Consider the following 22792-nt stretch of genomic DNA (forward strand, 5'->3'; position numbering starts at 1 on the left):
AACAGCTGAATGAGGTGGGTGAGTCCTGGCTTGCTAGAATGGTCCAAACGTGTAAAGCACTTTTACCTTGCATGCAAAACACTATTATGGGGGTCGCCTAACAACTCTCAGCACAACTTGACATGCTGAAAAACCTGCCAACTTGGTCTGCAGGACCAAGGACAGCAACTAGGCAACTCAGCCTGAGTTAATTAATGACAAATTCCACATTCACCCCATACATTAACACATTAACAGCCATGTATTCCCCCAAAGTATCCTGGGAACTGTATTCTGTTAAGGAAAACGCAGAAAACACCACAGAGCAAGTGCCAGGGATGCAAGTCGTGCAGTCAATACCTATGTTGTAATCCTCATTCTCTGTGATGATCTCAGCATTGGGGACCATGGTTGGAGGTTGGCATCTAGAAAGCTGATAGGCTGAGAAGAGAGGGGAATGAACAAGATATGTCACAATTCCAGATTGCTAACTATATGGATTTGCATGTGCCTTTTGTGTTTCAATGCAAGAAATGTGAGCATTTAAATCTATCCCAGGAAACCAGAAACCACAGGTCTGAAGATCTAGCTCCATCTAACCTACCTGAGACAGATCCTACCCATCCCCACCTCCAAATGCAACCTGATTCATCTTTTGTTGTTGCTGCTGCTGCTGTGCAAGGACTTTTTAAAAGAAGTAAAGTGATCTGAGGGAGGCAGGGTTTATTGTGCTTTTTTCCTCCCATTATCTTTAGTCAAGTAGGTTTGTAGCACTATAGAAACCAGCCACGCCAGGCATGTGAAACCTGTGCGCCTCAGATGTTTGGTGCATTATAATTCCAATCATCCCTGACAACTGGGCATGCTGATAAAGCTTAGCAAAGGGTGGGCTTTCGTATGCTCTGGTGGTGGGTACTTTTCAATGAGGAATGCAGCTTATCAACGCTTAAATAAATATGTAAATGAGGTGGCACCCGACAAATGTTGCATTCGGTGGTTTAAAAAGACATATATATCATAGCAGATGTCAGCATGTCAGTGAGCTGTACAGACCGTAATAGTGAATCGCAAAGACTCCTCCGTTGGCCACGTCGCTGTAGAATTTTAGGAGGACCTGGTTGGAAGAGCTTTGGGTGGCTTTCTTAGCAGAGCTTCCAGTAAAAACACCCAGTTGTGGGGCTGTCTGCTGAGGCCCATCCCTAAAGAGAAAGAAGAAAGATGAATGGAAAAAAAGAAGTGCACGGCAGCTGATTTGGGTCAAAGTGAGAAGTGCAGCAGAGTCTGGCTCCCTGTGCCTCCCACCCACCAGCTCCAGATTCCTTATTTACTGCAGATCTGATTGGTAATCAGCAGGATTAGGGCCTTCTAAGTGCTATCATCTACAGGTAAGAGGATGTGGCATTTGTAATTGTGCTGGGTCACAATAATGAAGGCTTCCTGCCCCTTTCCTCCTCCCATACCTCTGGAGCAGATTTGGGGAGGGCATGGAGTTTGTGCAGGGTGCAAGTTTCCACTGCACAAGCAGAAATCCTAGTGTTGATGAAACACATCAACCATGGTTTTGACTCTTCCACACTCATGTGACTTCTACTCAAGTTGAGCTACCATTGTTGGGCTTTCACAGTCTGCATGTGCTTCTTACCAGACGGTGATGAAGTCATTATATGGTTCAGTTTGCAGCAAGGTGAAGTTGAGGTAGATGCCATATCCAGCCGACACCGTAAGAAGCCACGTGCAGTCCTGGGAACTGGGATACTGGTTGGGGAAGCCTGGAGAGTAGATGGTGCCATTGTGTGCAGTGATGTTTCCTCCACAAGGTACTGCATGTTGATTGACAGGAAAGAGGAAAAAGAAGTCTAGCTAATTCCTGCATTGCAGGGGCCCATCCAACTCTGCAATTCTATAGATCAAGAACCTTCCAAATCAGGAGCGGCCTGATTTTGCCATGGTATCACCTACCTTTTCTTTCCATGAACTTGCAATTCATTAGTTGGGATCACATCTAATAAGAATGGCCATATTCAAAAACTTTGCCTCTTGCTCTGTGGCTGACTTACTGAAGCAAAGTGATCAAAAGAGCAGCTAGGAAGGGATTGTATAATGGGATATATTAGACCTTTCCTAGCCGCTTAAGAGAAACTACAGTAAAAGAGGGCATGCAAGATAGATTCCAATTCAGTGCTGTCACTATTGTTATTGGGCTTTATTATATCTGTCTTCTAATGAATCAGAAGGGAGAACATTAAACCTTGTTAAAGGGATGTAACGGAATATACCTATTTTTAGGGATAGTTTACCGTCCCAGGTACGACACTAAAACTTTACAGGAAAGGTATGGTCATCCCAGTGACAGAGGGGAACAAAGTCCCTGTGCAGTTCCTTGAAGCTCCTTAATCAAAAGATTGGCTGAAGGATGTGTTGCTCATAAAACCAAAAAAGTCAGCAGCATTTTGGAATCATGGCAGCTACCCACGCTGGGTGGTTGAGAAGCGTGTGCTGACAAATCCATGGGGTTTGACTGCTGGAAAACCATCTCTCAGCAAGTGGAGCAGCAAGGAGTTAGTCATTAAACTTACTCCATCACAGCAAGATGGATGTCAAAGGCACAAAGCAAGAAGGTGATCAAAGCCCTGTTCCTTCCACCTTATTTATACTGCTGCTTGGCTCCTAGTTCTGCTCAGACTTTGATGGCTGATTGAATGTGAAAAGGCAAAAGCTCACTTAGAACAATAAAACTCCACTCTAATCATCCTAATGGAGGTGGGGGTGTCCAAAAGGAGAAGGAGGGAGAGAGATCAGGAAGGAAAGGCTGCCTTTATAGGGGAGAGGGGAAGGGTCCAGCAGTTGTATCTCAGCAAAAAAAATAATGGCTTGTTTCAGATGTAATGTGAAACGACGTCAGCTCAAGGCATTTTGCTACCCAAGGGCAAGATCAAGATGGTGCCCACTCCATGTCATGTTGAGAAGCCAATTGGGATGGCTATTGAATCCTGCTTCTACATCGGTGACTAGAAAGCCAATTTCTACCACACCTGAAAGCAGTAAGCTAGCTTAGGGGATCAAGGGAACACAAAATTTCACCCTCTAATACTTTACCAACTACTGCCCCCCTCCCAGCATCTGCCACCTGACTCTGCCTAATGGTAGGGCCAAATTTTGATGCTAAACCATAGTTTAGGGTTACATGTATGAGCAGAAGCAAGCCTTACACTTGTGTTTTCTCTGTTCCTCTCACCTCCGCACTGTGGTCACAAGAAGAAGATTGGAAGAACCCACTTCCTGTTTTAAGATAACCAGCATTTCTGGTTTTGTTCAAATGGGGTGAAACTCTGGTTTGTAACAGGAGATGGGATCATAAACCATGGTATGACCTAGCTTGTTTCTACAAACCAGAGTTTAAACCAACCAGTTTCTCCACACTTTGAACATCAGAAGTCTCATAGTCAGGACGGCTATATTTTGTTCCTGCTTCTGGGCTTTCCATAGGCATCTAAGTTAGCCAGTGTGAGGACTGGATGTTGGGCTAGATGATCCTCTGGCCTGATCCAGCAGGGCTCTCCTTGTAGTCAAATAATGAGATAAAACATTGCTGGCAATTGTGCTTGGAAGGGGGAGAGACATATCTTTTTCCTTTGTGCCCACTCAAGGAATTTTGTGGTTGTTTTTTTTAATTGGGTTTTTATAAACAAGAATAATGTTGGTACAAATAAGTATACCAAGTTTTCTCATGTCATATGGATATCACAAAAACAGCACAAGAAATGTGGAAAAATATATATAACATATGATTCAATATTAGTGGTTAATTTATGAGTTCTTGGTTTATGAATTGCTTTAAACAATTAGGAGGAGGAGGAGGAGGAGGAGGAGGAGGAGGAGGAGGAGGAGGAGGAGGAGGAGGAGGAAGAAGAAGAAGAAGAAGAAGAAGAGGAGGAGGAGGAGGAGGAGGAGGAGGAGGAGGAGGAGGAGGAAGAAATAATAAAGGGGGGAAGAGGGGGAGTGGTGGGTGGGGTGGTTATGCTTCTATTATTCTACTTAGTGTGTTTCCTTTTCGGGAAGTGACTCAATAAAGCCATACCTTCACACCTGGGCAATGGGTGGTCCCAGTTCCTATTGGTTCCATGTTGACAGGTTAATACTGGGTGGCCAATGAGGTGATAGCCGGGGAGACACTCAAAGGAGATGGACTGGCCCACACTGTAACCGGCTCCTCTCACAATACCATTGGCAAAGGGCTCGGGGTCAGGACATTCCTGTAGTTCATACGCTGGAAATCAAATGAGACAAGATGCGCCATATTTTAAGTTAAGCATTTATTAGCATGGCTTCATAACAGGCATCTGGGGCACAAGCAACTCTGGGACACACAGTCTATTTCGCAGGGCCTCTGGTGTCCAGGATGCTGAAGGACAACCTTCCCCTTACAATGGCTCTGTAATTCACTAAGATCACTAGAAGAAACCTTGCTAATAATGCAGTGAACTGTTGAGTGTGTCTGAAGACAGTTAGGCATCCATGGTAGCATGTAACCTCTGAATGCCCTCCTCACCCCACTGTCCCATCCCACCCCTGGCACTCCCCTGGAATGGCCTTTATTGGAGACTTGCCTCAACTGAGCTGGGATGGAGGATTTACACCAGCATATCTCTGGCTGAGCTTGGATGGGGGACATCGGTTGGCATAGCCCTGGTTGAATAGCTGGTTCAGTGGAAGATCCACTTATTACAAACTCCACTCATCCTGTAAGATCTTAGGTTTGGACTGCAACCTAAGTCCCTTTTCAAGACCCATCTTTTCTCTTTGGTATAAATCCCCTGGTCTCACTCCCAATCAAATCCGTGCTTTAGGACATATAACTGCATAAGTTCACACATATCTTCCCCTAATTCTCTTTCCCCCTTCCTCTCTACTCCCCTGTTTTCTCTCCCAGTGTCAAAAATTTAGTTTGCAATCTTTTGGGGGTGTGCATGGATGCTTCTGTTTGGGGTAGTGGCTCTTCAGAAAGGAGCAACAATAATTCTAATAACTTATAGACAGACATGAAAGCTTTCTGTGCTTCTAATTAGAACCAGAAAAAGAGCGGCAGGGAAAAGCCTGGACAAAAGACTACTGGGACAGAGTATTCCTCTGATGCAATAATTATGAGGTCTCCAAGCATCTAAGAAATTCAGGTCAGGTTGAAACCCCAGGCAGAGTGCAGAAGCCCTCCAGGAAAACACATTGTGAATTAACTTGTCTGTGTCGGCAGGGTGAACAGGCCCTGGCTATTAGGATTAAGCAAGGCTACTGTGTAACCCTTTTATAGTTGCTTGGATTAAAGCCCCGAGATATGACTTCAAAATTAGAGAAGTAGCTCTCACATTCAGCACTCTTTCCACGAGCCTCAAGGGCAATCTGGCTGCATCATCCATGGCTTCATTGGCTCCCTCCTCCTTACCTTGGTATTCTACCTTAAAGCCGGGCTTGTTCTGTGAGTGGTCGCTGTGGAAATACATGGTGGTTTCATGGGATGTGGAAAGGAGGGAGCCTGGGAGGTCAGTCCCACTAAACCGGCTGATGATGTTGCTGGTGTCATCCGGCCCATTACGGATTTCAACAAAGTCATGGTTAGGCTCGGTGGAAAAGTTCAAAAATTGGAGGTGGGCACCTGTATGAGAAGGGGAAAGAGGGGAAAAGGAGATATATCCCAGGGGCCCAGCCAGAAAGTGGACTATGGCTCAACTAGGACTGCAGGCCACTCTCATGTTCACATGTGCCCAACTTTAAGGGACCATTTCCACATCAAGACCATGTTTAGGGAAGCTTTTAATGTTTAATAGACTATTGTATTTTAATATTCTGTTGTAAGCCACCCAGAGTGGCTGGGGAAACCCAGCCAGATGGGTGGGATATAAATAACTTATTATTATTATTATTATTATTATTATTATTATTATTATTATTTTGCAATGGTTATTTTTAAAGATGCATAAAATTCACATTTAAATACTTATTTTCAAGTGCCCCCAATACACATTTTTAATGTATTTCAATACTTTTTTTGAAATGACAACTATCCCTGGGCTCGACAAAACTGTATAGAATTTGGCTGTAATCCCCAAAACATACCCAGCTTCTCATAAGGTTTGATTTCCAGACCCTTGATCTTATTGGTTGCCCTCCTCTGCACACATTCCAACTTATCAATAGCCTTTCTTAAATTGTGGTGCCCAGAACTGGACACAGTATTCCAGGTGTGGTCTGACGAAGGCAGAATAGAGTGGTACTATTACTTCCCTTGAACCAGATACCATGCTTCTATTGATGCAGCCTAGAATAGCATTAGCTTTTTTTCTGCTGCATAACACTGTGGACTCATGTTAAGCTTGTGGTCCACCAAGACCCCTAGATCCTTTTCACATGTACTAGTGCAGCTGGTTCCTCCTGCCTAACTGCAGAACCTTACATTTGTCCCTATTGAAATTCATTTTGTTAGCTTGTGCCCAGTTCTCCAATCTGTTAAAGTAATTTTGAATGCCGATTCTGTTTTCTGCGGCATTAGCTACCCCACTTAGTTTGGTGTCATCTGCAAATGTGATGAGCGTAACGGAAGCACAATATAGGCACAAGTCCAAAAGGTTTATGGTTAGAAGAGTGAAAGGGGAAGCACTGTCAGAGAACATAATCATCCTGGATCCTGGGAACCAGATGTTTCTGGAGAGGCTGCCTCTCTGATGATTGCTCTCCCTCAAGTCTGGGCAGTCTGTCATTGATGGAAGCCACTAGACCAGTGTTGGCCAAACTTGGGTCTCCAGCTGTTTTTGGACTACAACTCCCATCATCCCTAGCTAACAGGACCAGTGGGCAGGGATGATGGGAATTGTAGTCCCAAAACAGCTGGAGACCCAAGTTTGGCCAACACTGCACTAGCTCCGTACTTTGAACTTCCATATTCTTTTCCTGCTTCCTATCTGTTGCATCCTCTGATTATAGATTACTGGAACTTCCTCAGCATTTGGGGTTGGGTCCAGGGATGCACAATCCCCTTTGGTGCTCATATTGTAGATAGCTAATTATAAGAAACTTTTGCATCCAACTAAAAATGTTCTTATTTTTACCACAATTTGTCACCTACCCACTCCTATTACACGTGTGCACCTCTTTACCCTGGCCTTTTGACAGCTGAGATATACGCTTAGGACACTACCTTCATTCTCTTTCTTTTAATTGTAGTTTTGATGTTGCATTAACTATTGGTTTTATTTGATTTTAAATTGTACCATGGTTTCCTTACAACCTGCCCTGGGACCTTACGGCAAATGACAGGCACAAAATCCTAAGAATAAAATAAATAAGTAAACAGACATATAAACAAACATACAGCATTCATTAAAAATGGTTAAGTTTAGCCAAGTTTGGCTAACTGATTTTTTTTGTTTGTTTGTAAAAAGTTGATTTATATGGGACAAAGGCATGTCCTGCCCTTAGAGAGGATTTGATTTTCTCTAGCTTCAGAGATCATGACATGTAAATTATAGCACATAACAGCCACTACATTTTTAAAAGAAACCCTCAAGGAAGGAAGGACAGTTTCTAAGAATGAGTAGGGGGCTGGGGTTAACCTGGTTTCCCAGATGTTTTTGACTACAGTGCCTATCAGCAAGCACAGTGCTGGCTGAGGCTGATGGGAGCTGTAGTCCAAAACATCTGGGGGAAACCAGCCTGGCAAAGGTTGGGTTTAAGCCATCAAGTCCTCTACTTTCTTTATTCTGCATTATGCAGAACAGGCATCCCCAAACTGTAGCCCTCCAGATGTTTTGGCCTACAGCTCCCATGGTGCCTAGCTAAGAGGACCAGTGGTCAGGGATGATGGGAATTGTAGTCCAAAACATCTGGAGGGCTGAAGTTTGGGGATGCCTGTTCTACATAATGCAGAATAAAGAAAGTAGAGGACTCCTGAGGTGATATAATGGACTGCACCATGTCAAACTGCAGGTGGAGAATTCCATTTCTGAATGCTTCCCTGCATAAGAAATAGTAGATTCAGAGAGGGCAGGCTGGGTTAGAATGGTTAGAATGATTTCTCAATACCATTATGATTTTCTTCTATTATTTAATTTATTCACTTTTTAATTGCACAGTGGTTTACAACTATACCAACACCACCCTGCTTGCACAAGGTTTTTATATAAAGGGATGAGCATTTGAAAATGGCACCTCCAACTTGCTGTCTTAAGCAGTACAACTTCAGACTATAGCTTACCTCCACTTACTTTCTTCTGATTTTTCCAGACATGGCCTGTGTTTGAAGCTCCATGTCAGGGCACCTTGTTTATGCTCCAGATCTTTCCCCATGAAAACCCATAGACATTTGCTCTGATTGAGTGCTAAAGAGCAGATTTTCATAGGGAAAGTTCTGGGGCAACACCCCCCCCGCAACCCCCCCCCACAAAACCCATCAGTCATGGCCTAACAGTAAGTGCAAATAGGTTTATTCATTAGGCTTTTGATGAGATGGGAACAGCATATGACACTCTCTTACCAAACCCCACCGGAAGGGATATCCTCCACGTACAGTCGCTGTTGCTAGGATAGTTTCCTGGGAAGCCGGGACTCAGAATTACACCTTCCATCTCTTCCATGGTCCCACCACACTGAGCTGTTAGATAATCAAGAAGAAGGTGGCCAGGAACAAATCTCTGCATTTTGGAAAGCTGTTTATCTGTCTGCAAAACCTTTGGACACATCTTAAGACATTGTAACATAATTTTGCATGATGGTTCCTGAGATCAAGGAGCAGGTTTTTGTATATTTTTGGGTACAATTGGATGCCATTTGGAATCAAGATGGCAGACTGAACCTTTTAAAACAGCACTGATTTTAACCACCAAGTCCAAAACTACACTATTTAGTTTCTTGGAATCCCCAGCAACACCAGAAACAAGGCTGCCAGTTAAAAATAAACCTGTTGCAATATTGCTTGCCATTTATCCTGAGGACACAGGCAAAGGGATCACAGCTCAGCAATGGAACACATGCTTTGTGTGAAGAGTGTCTCAGGATCAATCCCCAACATCTCCATTTCAAATTATTTTCTTCCTCACCTTACTTCAGACTACTGTAAAATCCAGCCCTCTGAGAGAATATATGGCATAATGCCCCTACCCTCCCAATTTCACTACTCATTTTTGGGAGGTGGGTAATTTTGGGAGATTTAGCTCCACCACCATTACCCTTCTCGCCTGAACCACAGAGTCCAGTTTTCATCTTCCAAACCTAAATCCAGGGCTCTCTCTGTTCCTAATTCCTCTATATTCATTCACCTATGAAATTCTCCGCAAATCCTCTTGGGTCCCCCCTTTGCACAGTCTAAAATAGAACATGGAGGCCTGTGCTTTTAATCTATGCTGACACTGACAACACAGATTTCCCTCCATTTAATGGCTCATTATATGCATTTCTTTTCTGCTGACTTTGCTAGTCTCTAACTCCCCACCCTCTTGATGTCTACTTAAATGGAACTCCTCCTCAATTATTAAAAAAGGATAACATCTGGATTAAAGAAGAAGAAGAAAAACAGCCAGTCGAGCTTGTAGGGACTCATGAACATTTCACCAAAGCTTGATCACTTCTGCCTTCCTAAGTGTGCCATAAAAATATTTGAAAAATCTCCAATCTAGTTTCTCTACTATGAAATGGTGTGAGCCTTTGTGTGTGTAGCTGTCAAAGGCAATTTCTCATTCGGGACCTGCAGCTAACAGATTGAGATTCAAATGCATATTTATGCACCAAATTAAGCATCCTGATTTTCAAAAGGAGCAATGAAAGACAAACCCTCGTGGGAAAATGGGCTTCCGATTTCAGTTGCTATAAAGCCGAATTGCCTAAATCAATTGCATTGCAGACCAATATTCTAGTTTGCAATATTCTTTGCAGACCATCGGACCTTCTTACATTGTGGTTTTGCAAATGGGAACCTACTTATAAGGCTTTTGGGTTAAAACTCTGCTCCTTCTGCACCCCAGTGCAAGGTGTGCTGAAAGGGAAGGTTGAATGGGAAAAAGAGCTTATAACCCTTTATTCTCCCCAGTGGTCCTGAGAAAACCATTCCTCTGAAGCTGCTATTTACATTGGGAGGAAATTCTGCATTCAGCCTGCGAAGTGCTGTGGAAAAGGCTTTGCAGGTGTCCATCAGGGATTGGTGGTGCCTGCAAATGATATTTCACCCCAGACCTGTGATATATGATGTCAGGCACAGAGCAGTGTGTGTGGCTTGGCCAAAACAGGGAGGCCTGCTGAGCCTAATTGGACCAAAGGGCCAAAGGTCCCCCAACACTATAACAGAATCAACAAACAGAACAGCTTATCAGTTCAGTTTCCTCCAAGGGATTCCCTAAGCAGCCAGGACATCACCAAGCTCCCTCTAAATGAAATAAAAACAAATAATAAATAGTGAGGCGGCTACAAGGGTGTCCCTCTAGGATGTCGTGGTCTTAAAATAAATTTCATGGTGGGCTTTTCCTACCGATGCAAAGTGGAGGTGGGTAGTTCCAGCGCCGAACAGTCCCTGGCATGCAGGAAATATGAGAATGTCCCTGAATCAAGGAAGGAAAGCAGACTATGAGACAGTGGGATGGAGGAAGAACCGAAAAAATTTGTAATGAGTACCAAAGCAAGTTTATATTTTGCAGCAATGAAACAAAAAATATATATACACGAACTTGAATCTTAAATTAAGTTACTTTACAGGAAGTTTTTTTAAAAAATAAATAAATCGCATATTTATAAACTGTACAAAACCACATTAAAGACCAAAACAATATACAAACATGAATACATTAGATAGCTAAAAGGATGGTTAAATATCCAGATCGATTTCTTTCCCAATAATAAAATTTAGTTGTCAGATTAATCTGCAATTTCCTAATCTGTGTCATATAATCCATCACATAAGAACCCAAGAAGAGCCTGCTGGATCATGCCAAAGGCCCATCTAGTTGAGCATCCCATTCTCACAGCAGCCAGCCAGATGCCTGTGGGGAGCCCTCAAACAGGACCTGAGCATGTTGCCTCTGTTAGTGGAGGTGGAACATAACCATTGTGGCTAGTAGCCATTGATAACCTTGCCATCCATGAATTGGTCCAATCTTCTTTTAAAGCCATCCAGGTTGGTGGCCATCACTGCAACATGTAGGCATGAATTCCACAGTTTAACTATGCACTGAATAAAAAAGTCAGTTCTCAGGTATGGAAGCTGATCTGAGGAACAAGTTACATATGTTTACTAGAAGACCAGCCATTTCACATTTGAGTTGTTTGAGAACTCTCAGGTGGATGCCATCTGGACCCAGCAATTTGTCAGTTTTTGTTTTGCCCTACAACTTCATCAGCCTTCCTGAGACCCCCCAAATCCTTCTAAAAGTATTGTGTTACTTTAACCCATCTATTCATTGACTCACTATATATTTCACTGTGTTTAAGGAACACTGCTAATTTCATTATAATTTATTATATTTGGCTGTTTCCAGATTTGCCCAACTACATCAAATGCACCCATTGGTTTATGGGTACTTTCCCATGATCTGGCATATAAAACTCTGCCCATAGCTATAGTATATAATGGTTGAGTGAAATATATTGTCTTAATCTCAAGAGGTACATCAGAGCATCTAATGGAACATTAGATTGGAATATTTATTTAATCAAGCCGATTACTACAAACCAGGACACTCATGCTTTATAACATTCCCACCAACGGTGAGGTCATTTCGTATAAGAATTTGCAATGCTCAAATGCTTCAACCATCCCCTTTCCCCCTGATTCCGTCACATCACAGATCCCTGTGTACCTCTTTCAATCAGCTCTGCCAACTCACACATTGGCAATTTCACATATCCACAGTTTTCACTGCAAAGTGAAACACTTCACAGACTCAGTAACACTCAGTACCTGGAGTGCGTAGCCTGGCTCACACTGAAAGGAGACAACATCATTCACCAAGTATCGCTCCCCGATCTTCAGACCACTGCTGGGGACAGCTGGTTCTGGGCAGCTGGCGAGGCCTACAGCTGCAAGAAAGCAAGAAGAGGTGAATGGGGGTGGCTGGTGTGTGTGTGTGTGTGTGCGTGCGTGCAAGAATGCCCCAAATCACACCAACCTGACAACAGAGACCTAGCTGCCACTGAAGAAACTGTGCTTTGCTTTATGCATTGGTTTGAGAAGTGCACATTTGATAGGTCTGCATTAAATGCACAAATTTCTCCTCCATCCCTACTGGCACACAGCTGATTAGTCAGCTAAGTCTAGAGTGGTGCTGCTCCTAAGAACCTAAGAACTGACAGCTGGATCAGGCCAGTGGCCCATCTAGTCCAGCATCCTGTTCTCACAGCGGCCAACCAGATGCCTGCGGGAAAGTTTCAAGCAGGACCCAGCAGCAGCTATTACATTTTACAAACTAGACACACTAACTGCATTGGCATGATAGTGCTGTGTCCAGTTTGGCCCTAAAAAGAACTCCCACGCCAAGTTTAAGGGAAGTGGGCCTCCAATTTTAAAGCACCACCAGATGTACTAAGCCTGTACGTACACATTCCGTATGGAACTGTGTGTATCATGTCTGCTGTTGATCTCTGTTTGGTGAATGAAAAGTAACAGAACGCTGCTCTCATTTCTGAAAGTGACCTCTCCCATGGGACTCCCTCCAGCGGTTGGCACTGGCACTTAACTTTTCAGCCACTATGACGGGCGCAGCAGGCCCAGTCCAGCTGCTCTGCTGTTCTCAGCCAGACATTTGGCTGTGAAGGTAGCAGCTGAATTGCAGGACTTAACGCCCCTGTGATCAGTGGTGCATCAACCAGGGAACTGCCAAGAGCTTTAAAGCCTTATAGAGTTGTGTTGTCTGGACCAGGTGATTTTTGCACCACTTGTTAGCCACATTGTGTTGCTGGTTTGTGTTACATTTTTGGAATCTTAATTTTTACTGCCAACCACTCTGAAATCCATTTTCTTGCTGCTTCTTTTGGATCAGGGGTGGTTTATGCATGCCTTAAGACACATAAAGAAGCATGTTTCATGCGCATAAAACACACTCCCTGCCATCTCCAGCTAACAAGCCGCATCTCTCATTCCTGCCTGGAGCACCTCAGAAATAAACCATCACGGGAATCAAAGAAGAATGCCCCCAATTTTAATTCAGAAATATTAGAACTTGGAATATCATCATTTTAGGGAAGGCTGCTAGCAATTTCTTTTTTTATAATCTATTTTTATTAATTTTCCAATTAAAAACAATTATATCTCATTCATTATTTCAAATTATACAAATACATATCAATCAAACCGAATGTTATGCCAAATCATCTAAAATTTTTTTCGGGGTTCCCATGCTTCAAGAAATTGGGGATTCCTCGCAGCTGCTCACTGCCGTCTTTTTCTAAAGTCCAAATCATCACTCAAAGTCTATTATAGTCCCGATCTTTCCCTTACAGTCACAAAGATGTTTTCCTCTCATCCGATTTTTCCCCAGCTGCTGAGATAAGTATCAAACGAGATTTCACATATGTTCTTTCTCCTGTGTGAGTTAATCAGTCCAGCCTCCCCATAAATCTTCTTGGTCTGGAGCGTTCCCTGTTGCATCGGACTCTCAACACGAAGCAGCGCCATCTTAAAAAACTCAGATCACTTTCGTTTTCTTCCCATAACTATGTAGATTAACGATCTTTATAAAATTTACAGCTTTTCCAGGCAGAAGATCCAGCTGTCACATTATGCATAGACTCTTGATAAATTAGTGGCTCTCCTTGCCCTATAGCTGAACTTAGCTTCAGGTCGCTGTTCAAATTCAAAGTGAGTCACACCCCATAAATCCTTGAACGCTTTCCAGGCACTCCTTATCCAGTTAGAGGGGGGCTTCTCTCATCAGCAATTTTACATCTTCAAAAAATATACTCAGTATCAACAGTTTATAAAGTTCAACTCACACAGATGTCTTTTATTTCTCGTTCGTTCCAAACAAACCAGAACATCACGTCCGGGAAGGTATGAAGGTAACTCTTAGAGTATATGCAAAAAATAAAAAAGACTCGCTTCCCTTGTCGTTCCATCCCCATCAATCCTTCTTCAAGATAAAATACAGCCTTTGACTCCTCACCCTCAGCAGCGCAAATTCCTCGGCAGTAAACAGAGCTTCTGCCCCTCCTTCTGAAGCATGTCCATGAATTTAAAACCTAATTATCTTCTTTAATCATGGAGATCCCCGCTGTGCAGTTTGGCGTCCGGGAGTTCCGACATTCCTCATGAGTGCTTTTAGCCCAAGCCTCCCCCCACTCCTTAAACAATCGGAGTGGGTTTGGTGGCATCGCGGGCCAGCGGCCCCTCTCCGTAGCCCCCGGAGAGATAGGGGGGTTGCCATTTACTCCCCTAGCAACCGCCAAATTCCTCATGAAGGTCGGAGGGATGGAAAACAGGTCAGCCATTCCTGCAGGCGGAAACCAGAACCCCCGGCTGCTAGCAATTTCATCATGCTCTTCATCTTGGCTACTGGCCTACCTTTCCATTTTATTTATGAAGGCTACTTTATTTCCTTTTTTAAAAAAATGTTTATTTTGGTAGCACATCAACGAAGGCTCAGTGGTTGAAATAGACTACTCTTATACAATGGCCATTCTAGTTTCCACCCAGTGCTCTTCTCTGATTTCTGAGCATTTCCTAGTCACCACCTGCATATCCCCCAGCCCCTTTCTTGAGTCATGAGATCTGGAAGCTTGGCTTTATTTTAACTTTTATTTTACACTGAAGTTTCAAATTATATTAAATTCCACATCATATAACCTTTCTCGATCCTGTATTTGCATGATTACCGTGACAAAGTGTGCACAACCCTGAGAGTAATTGCTCTCACAGCAGAAGCCACAACCTGGACATCTTGGAACAGCACCATCAAGAAAAATCCTTACTTTTGTACTCAAGGTGAAATCCTGCAGCAGAGACACTGATGTCGGAGTAGAAATGCAAATAGAGTTGGTTGGAGGTGCTGTTCAGCAGTGCAGGGACTGTTGTTCCTAGGGGAGAAACGCATGCACACAAGAGGCAGAGATGTTACCAGGGGGCTTCAGAAATGTTGGAGAGGATCTAGACCATGTCCAGAGCCACTCACCATATCTGGGGAGGTGTCTCCCTCCACCCCCTTCCTGCCACCCCTAAACCCTGGAAAGTAAGACTAGAAGAGGGAATTTGGCAGTGGTGGTGGGGTCCCATCTAGCACAGGAGGCAGGCAGGCTGTAGGGCAGGCTCCAGGTCTTTTGTGCATTAGGAACAGACAAATCTGTCGATTCTGGTTTCTCTCAGTTTCTCATTATTTCCAATCTTAGCTTCAGTTTGCCACAATTCTGCACCAATTTGCAATTCTCTTTCTATGGTCCTTACACCAGTAGCATTTCAGTGCACATTCTCTTAATAGACTTGCAATTTTGCCCAATACAGTTTTGCAAGCAACTTCCCCTAATATAAGGCATTTTGTATTTTGTTATCACTAATATATACATTTCTAGCCACACTTTACACACACACACACACACACACACACACCTTTTTGTACCACATTTTGTTTGGTTATTGTTTGGAGAACTGCATTGCAAAATTCAGAGAAGTGCAAATTTTGATGGCTAGCTACATTACAGTTTGTGTTTTGTTTCAGGAAGTGCAAATTATGTAGGATCACCTTAAAAAGTGAACTGAACCAAATTCCTCCAACATCCCTAATGTGCACACACAATTATAAAGGTGTGAGCATTCTGAAGGTTAGCGCCTTCAACAGCTCATTACTGAGCCAGTAAAACAATCATTTCACACAACCAGCAGATGTCCCCATAATAGATCTGTAGTGAAAGGATGAAGAATGAATCAGACTTAGGGGCCTGCACTGCACACCCCCTTCCTTCCCATTGGTCTTGGAGAACTGCAGGTGCAAAGCCTGACTGTTATCTGAGAACACATCAGAGATTGAATCTGTGTGCCTGAGAAGGCAGCCTTTAACTTTGGCAGCATGGTTCATTTTTGATCAAGCTCCACAGATGCCAGCAGAGGGATACTCAGAAATGTAGTTTTCAAAGTGCAGAGACACATTTCTCATCACAGAAAGCATTATCCGGTTGGACTAACAGATAGAGAAAAGGATTTGGAGATGAGAAGTTATGGGGGGGTGGGGGACGGGAGTCACAGAGGACCCCTCATGGCACTATTCTCCCCTCTTTGTTGGTTGAATAACACCTTGGGGTCCTGAAATGAAAGGAACAAAGGCAGCTCTGGAGGGGAATGGATACAACTCTGTGGAAAAATGGCCCAGAAAGCTTTGGCAAGAGGCTCAAATGATGGTTTAGGAATGCAAACGGATTCACTCTCAGCTTTGCTTCCTTGATGCACTTTCCTGTTTTGAAAAATTCCACTGCCCGCTCAGTTTCTTACTCCACATAAGCACCATTCATGCATAACTCACATACAGGACAGCACAATGCTTTAAGCCCTACCTCCAACATCACATTTGCTTCCTCCAAGAACCATGTACTGCACATAGATGCCTGCAAAACAGCTCCAAGGCACGAACTCTTGATCATGTGCAATTGCCCCACACAACTGGGACACCCAGCTGTATAGGTGTTCTGATCATGTGGTGCCTTTATGTCAGGCTTCCTCAACCTCGGCCATCCAGATGTTTTGAGACTACAATTCCCACCATCCCTGACCACTGGTCCTGCTAGCTAGGGATCATGGGAGCTGCAGGCCAAAAACATCTGGAGGGCCGAGGTTGAGGAAGCCTGTTTTATGTGCAAGCAAGCATTCCCACAACCGGTACAAACAACACACCACTGTTGAAGGTGGCAGATGTGATGTTGGAAGTAGGGCGAAAAGCGTCGCCTTGCTCCTAAGTGAACATGATACTGTCCTTCACACAAGTAACGTCATTCACAGAAGTCAGGTAGGGAACAAGATGGGGAAGAGGCCCAAATATTAGCACAGCAGACCCCTTCAAAATAAGGGGTATTAAATTTGGAAATGTTGGCACAGCTCCAAGCCTAAACCAGACCACAGGATGCCAGCTAGTTTGTGTTGGCAAGAGTAATGACAAAAAGACTTCCCTTCTCAAGCAACCATAAAGTTGGGCTGGAATTCAATGTTTGGAGTGAAATGTAATATTTCCAAGTGTATGCTTGCTTCTAACATAGGAAGCATGGGAGGGAGGGATTTGTTTGTGTATGTGGCAGTGGGGAGGCTGTCTATGGAGGTAAGAGTGTTCAACCTGTTCTCCGCCTTGTCTGTGCAAGTGCTGCCTTGTACTGTTGTCATTAATTAATAATTATTATATTTGTTCATCCTTTTTTAACATAAATTGTCTCAATGGAACCAAAGGTTTCAATAAATAGTGATAACAAGAACCATACAAAAAGAGCAGTAAAACTGGACCTAAACTGCTCACCCATGAACACAAAAAGAGTTCACAGATTTAACTAGTTGCCCTCCCAATGAAGGACCAGCGGCCTATGTGCCTTAAAAAAAGAGTGATGTTTACAAAAAGCATGCTTCCTTATGTACAGAATTCCACAAGTAGGGAGCCACCAACGAAAAGGCTTTTCTGTGCTTGACCATGGAAGCCAGTCTCAAAGCCCAGCTAGAGGAAAAGTTGCAATGGAGGAAAAGCAGGATCTTTCTGTCCCCTGTCTGTCTTGGGTGTTTTTTCATTACTTTGGAGGTGGCAAGCCTGGAAGACTGAGCCCAGTGAATGGTCGACACTGGAGCTGCAAAGGCCAGTCTTCCCCAACCTGATGCCCTCTAGATGTTCTGGACTGCAGTCAAGCTGGCTGGGGCTGATGGGAGCTGTAGTCCAAAGCATCTGGAAGGCACTGGAAGGCTGCTGTGGTCCATTCTGTGTCCGCTTCAGAACTCACCTGAGAAGCTGCCCAGCATGGTGGCTGTGTTATCCCCACCGTCAAAGACTTCTAGGGAATCCCAGTTCTGTTCTGTCACAAAACTGATCACTTGAATCTGGGAAGAGGGGAGGGAGAAAAGAAAAGAACTGAAAAATCATGATACGGATTGCCTTTTAATTAGTAAACCAAATTTAATTTTGTAAAAAGAAACAAAACATTTGAGGTAGCCATTGGCATACTTTTCGGCCTGCAGATAATCCTTTCAATGTTGAATTATCTGTCAGGATCCTGATGGGCACTCTGAAGAGCACTGAAAAGCATTACTGTTGAGCACAGCCTTGACTAGCAAGCATAGCTGCCAAGTCTCCCGCTGAAAAATGTGGGATCAGCAGCGGTGTGGCGCCGGAAGTCGCTTCTATGCATGTCTGGACATGCGTAGAAGCAACTTCCGGTGCCAGCGCTGCCCGATTTCCGGTGCCCAGACATGGGTAGCGCGGCACCAGAAGTTGCTTCTGGTGCCGCTCTGCCTGATTTTCGGTGCCGCGCACCCATGTCTGAGCACCGGAAATCGGCACCCAAAATAGAGCCTCCCTGGCAGGTAGGAAATCTGGGGGATTTACGGGTTTTTTTTTTTCCAATCTGGGCTGCCAGCTGGAAACGGTTTAAAATATGGGGGTTTCCTGCGAAAAATGGGAGACTTGGCAGCTATGCTAGCAAGTGTATGTTCTAGGGCACAGACTTGATTAGCATGTGGTCAATTGGGCTCCCCTGTTGCCACACCAAAGCTGGCAGCATGCTCTTAAGCAGGCCCCTGCAGTTGCCATTGGTGGTTTTCCCCCCCAGAGAAGCTCATCTGCCATTAATGGTGTTCTGTTTGAGGAAACCCTGTTAAATGCCCAAGATACCTCAGGGTTCCCTGAAACACTTGCATGCTTCCTGTATGCATCTGGTTGGCAACTGTGAGAACAGGATACTAAACATGCTCCCCTAGGAGCCTCTAGTGGTACAAATCCAGGTTAATTTTCACCACTTGATTCTGAGGATAGTATACACCAGCCCCAACTTGGTCTCCCTCAGCCTTTCCTGGACATTCTTTAGGAAGTGCTTAATCTATGCTACAGCTGTGCAAAATTCCTCCTCTTCTGCCAAATGCCTCGGAGGGAAAAGGTGTGTGCCACAAGAGTGATCATAAACAATTATCTCTGACATTCTAGCTTGCTTATCCTGAATAACAACTTTGCGGGGACTTTAAAGCAAAAGCAAAAACATGAAAACCTTTAGAATCCATCTCACTGAAATGCTAATGACCTCCACTGAGTCTTTACCAATTGCTCCAGCCAAATCAGCATCTGCATAATTATCCCCCTAATAATAATTTCATGCATTACAGAAACAAGACTTGGGGGGGTTTCCCTCTCACCCACCCGTGTGACCCCCAAAGCTTCCCTTCCCACACTGGAAGGGCACAAACATTGTAAGCTTCTAATTTGATGCTCATGTGCAGGATTTCATGAAGGATCATCCTGTATTTTCTGCCAGGGATCTAAATTAATTCACCCAGGGAAGAGCTGCCTTTGGGATGAATAATTCATACCAGAAGTGCTAGTGAGCAGGATGATTACATAAAATCCTCACTGGCCTGACACTGCCTCTGTTGTGCTACCAAGAACACTTTCATCTCCAATGCCTCCTCTTGTTTTGTCATCACTTAACCTATACCTGCAGTACAAAACAGGGGTTAACAGCTGTCTAAAGGGATGGAGCTGGGCCTCGTCCTAGACACTAGCTGCACGTTCTGTGAGCCTCCAAACCAGCACCCATTCAAAGCACAGAACAGCCCTCTGCATTTGATAGCACTGGAGGTTTGCCAGCCCTAAACCAGAACATTTTACTAGTATATGGGAAGGGAAAGGTTGGTGACCCTCACTGCCTCCCGTGGCCCTGCTCTTTAACCATGTGCTGTGCCAAGAAGGACTTTATTTTATCTGTTCTGAATCTTCCAACATTTGGCTTCTTTGGTAGTCTATGGGTTCTACCGTGTTTCCCCTTTTTTTAAGACACCGTCTTATAACTTTTTTTCCTCAAAAAAACACACGGTGGCTTATTTTCAGGTGGTGTCTTATTTTTTTTTATTACCACATAAGTACCGGTATGGTAAAGCAATCTACAGTACATTTATCCAGGGCTGTCTTAAGGGTGCTGCCGGCGGGGCTGGAGCTGTTGCTCGGAGGCGCAGTGTCCAGCCTCGCCTCTTCCTTGGTGCCCTCCAGAACTGTGCCTATCACTATATCTTATTGCCAAGTCTTGCGGGGGGCGGCGCGGAAGTGACACCACCCGCTTGGCCACCTCCTGCGATGCCAGAATGTTCCCAATCAGAGGGAAGGCAAAGCGTGGTGTCCAAGAGCCCCCCCCCCAAGAGCTGGGTCTCTGAAGGTTTGTAAGTCCTACACACCAGATGCTCCTCCAGGAGAAAGGGAGAAAGGGAGAGAGATTATTCAGAGCCCACCAGAGCCACTCCTCCTCCAGATTTGCAGTGGGTCTGTTGGCAAAACAAGACGGGGAGGGGATGTCAGTTTTTTAAAAAGCCAGAAGGTGAAGCCATTCTGAACCACCCTATGGCCATAGAACATCTGTAAGCAGCATTGCCCAGGAAGATACCATTACCTTCCCCATTGGGCAAATGTACACCCAACTGGAGCCACTTTATGCTTCCAAAAGCATGAGAGAGAGAGAGAGAGAGAGAGAGAGAGAGAGAGAGAGAGAGAGAGAGAGAGAGAGATGTGCACACGGGGGGGGAGAGAGAGAGATACGCGCGCGCAAACACAGAGAGACAGACGTGCACAGGGGGGGGAGAGACGCACGCGCAAACACACACACAGAGAGAGAGACGCACACGCACACAGAGAGAGACAGAGAGAGACGTGCGTGCGCACAGAGACGGAGAGACAGAGAGAGACGCAAGGGGAGAGAGAGACGTGCGCGCGCACAGAGACGGACGTGCGCGCGCACACACACACACACACACACACACACAGAGTGCGGCGCTGCTTTGCGCTTTGTCGGAAGCGGCGGTGGCTGCAGCGTTGACAAAGCACGAAGCAGCACCGCACTTAGGGGAAGATGCCCAGGGAGGGGTCTGCGGGGCCGAGGCAATGTGTGAAAGGGACGGATGGCGAGGAGGAAGCGGGGAGTGAACCGATTGGGGCTTTAACACGCCCGCACGCGCAAAAGGGAGGCTCGGAATGTGGAGATCGTTTCTCTTAAAGTGCCGCAAGTAACGAGCCTCTCTCTCTTTCCTCCTGCCGCTCGTGCCCTTGGTGCTCCGTGCGGCGCTGCTTCACGCTTTGTTAGCGCTGCAGTCGCCGCCACTTCCAGGCGCCGACCTGACCCGGCAGGCTTCCTCCTCCTGCCGCAGCCGGCATTGCAGGAGCTGGGTCCTGCTGGCTTGTGCCCTCGGTGCTCCGTGCGGCTGTTGCACGCTTTATCGGCTGCTGCGCAGCCGCTTCCAGCCACTGACCCGACCGGGCAGGCTTCCACCTCCTGTAGCGGCCGCCGTGCTGGGTCCCACTAGCTGGCTGGGGCACTTGGTGGTCTTGCTCGGCGTGGCACTGAAGTATGGCTTATTTTCAGGGTATGCCTTATATGTCTCAAATGCTTAAAAACCCTGCCCTGGCTTACTTTTTGACTATGTATTAAAAAAGGGGAAACACGGTAGTGTTATGAGAGGAGGGACTTTTCTCTACCCACTTTCCCCATGCCATGCATAATTTTATAAACTTCTGTCATGTCACCTCTTACCTGCCTATTCTCTAGGTGAGTGAAACTCAAAACATTCTGGGTCTCAGTTGCTCTCAACCTGACAAGACTCATGCGGTCGAGCTGGATTCTAGTTTCTGCAGACTATTCCCCCCGCTCAGCTGCCATAAAAGTCTCGTAAGCTTGCAAGTTATCAAGCGAGTTGTTTTAAAAGCAACAAATCCTTTCTCTTTCAGCTTTCAAACTTCTGTACTTCTTCCTATCTAGGGCATCCCCAAATATGCAGAAGCAATAGCTGCATTCTGGGGTGGCCCCATTTAGCTTCCAAAGCAATTTGACTTTGCTATAAGAGGGTTTGATGATTGTGGCGGCTTTTGTACTTTTCTACCTCTGGGACCCAGGTGGCGCTGTGGTTAAACCACTGAGCCTAGGGCTTGCTGATCGGAAGGTCAGCGGTTCGAATCCCTGTGACGGGGTGAGCTCCTGTTGCTCGGTCCCAGCTCCTGCCAACCTAGCAGTTCGAAAGCACGTCAAAATGCAAGTAGATAAATAGGAACCGCTACAGCGGGAAGGTAAACGGCGTTTCCATGTGCTGCTCTGGTTTGCCAGAAGCGGCTTTGTCATGCTGGCCACATGACCTGGAAGCTATACGCCGGCTCCCTCGGCCAATAATGCGAGATGAGCGCGCAACCCCAGAGTCGGTCACGACTGGACCTAATGGTCAGGGGTCCCTTTACCCTTTACCTTTTACCTCTGAGGAGCACTTCAGCTAGACAGCTGATGGAGCCCTGCACAGAAGAAATGGATTAGTTGGGCATATTCAAGAGTCCACACTCAGTTCACACAGAAGACTGGCTGGCCAGGACTGCTAGGCCTCACCACTGCCCTCTGTGAACTGTTTCCAAGAGCACATTCAAAATTCCCCTTTGGTTGCACGTGGCAGAGGAGGAGGAGCAGCAGCAGCAGCAGCGATCAAGCTGTTTTTTAGGATAGCGTTTCTGTCACGACTGATCTGCTCATTTAGGAAGCCGTAAGAAGCTTCTGAAAAACACTAGGTAGGTTTCTCCAGGAGAAAACCTGAAAATCGCTGCAGTGGTATTGCAGAAAGTGGGAAGAGGGTTCTATTTTATGAATAAAGCAATGTTTTGAGTAAATG

At 45.2% G+C, this 22792-nt stretch overlaps 1 protein-coding gene across 1 annotated transcript in view; it reads right to left on the reverse strand.

Moving 5' to 3' along the window:
• CSMD2 (CUB and Sushi multiple domains 2) overlaps nt 1-22792 on the reverse strand; it is a 354334-nt gene that overhangs the window by 65012 nt on the left and 266530 nt on the right. The window contains exons 34-43 of the mRNA XM_088671318.1: nt 17899-17995; nt 14914-15018; nt 11909-12027; nt 10484-10553; nt 8501-8617; nt 5417-5626; nt 4058-4246; nt 1622-1799; nt 1033-1178; nt 340-420 (exon numbers count right to left, since the gene is read on the reverse strand). Of these exons, the coding sequence (XP_088527444.1) occupies nt 340-420; nt 1033-1178; nt 1622-1799; nt 4058-4246; nt 5417-5626; nt 8501-8617; nt 10484-10553; nt 11909-12027; nt 14914-15018; nt 17899-17995 (1312 nt within the window). The remainder of the gene's footprint in view (nt 1-339; nt 421-1032; nt 1179-1621; nt 1800-4057; nt 4247-5416; nt 5627-8500; nt 8618-10483; nt 10554-11908; nt 12028-14913; nt 15019-17898; nt 17996-22792) is intronic.

Source organism: Zootoca vivipara, chromosome 6 (assembly GCF_965207765.1).
Source record: "Zootoca vivipara chromosome 6, rZooViv2.hap1.1, whole genome shotgun sequence".
Taxonomy (NCBI): Eukaryota; Metazoa; Chordata; class Lepidosauria; order Squamata; family Lacertidae; genus Zootoca; species Zootoca vivipara.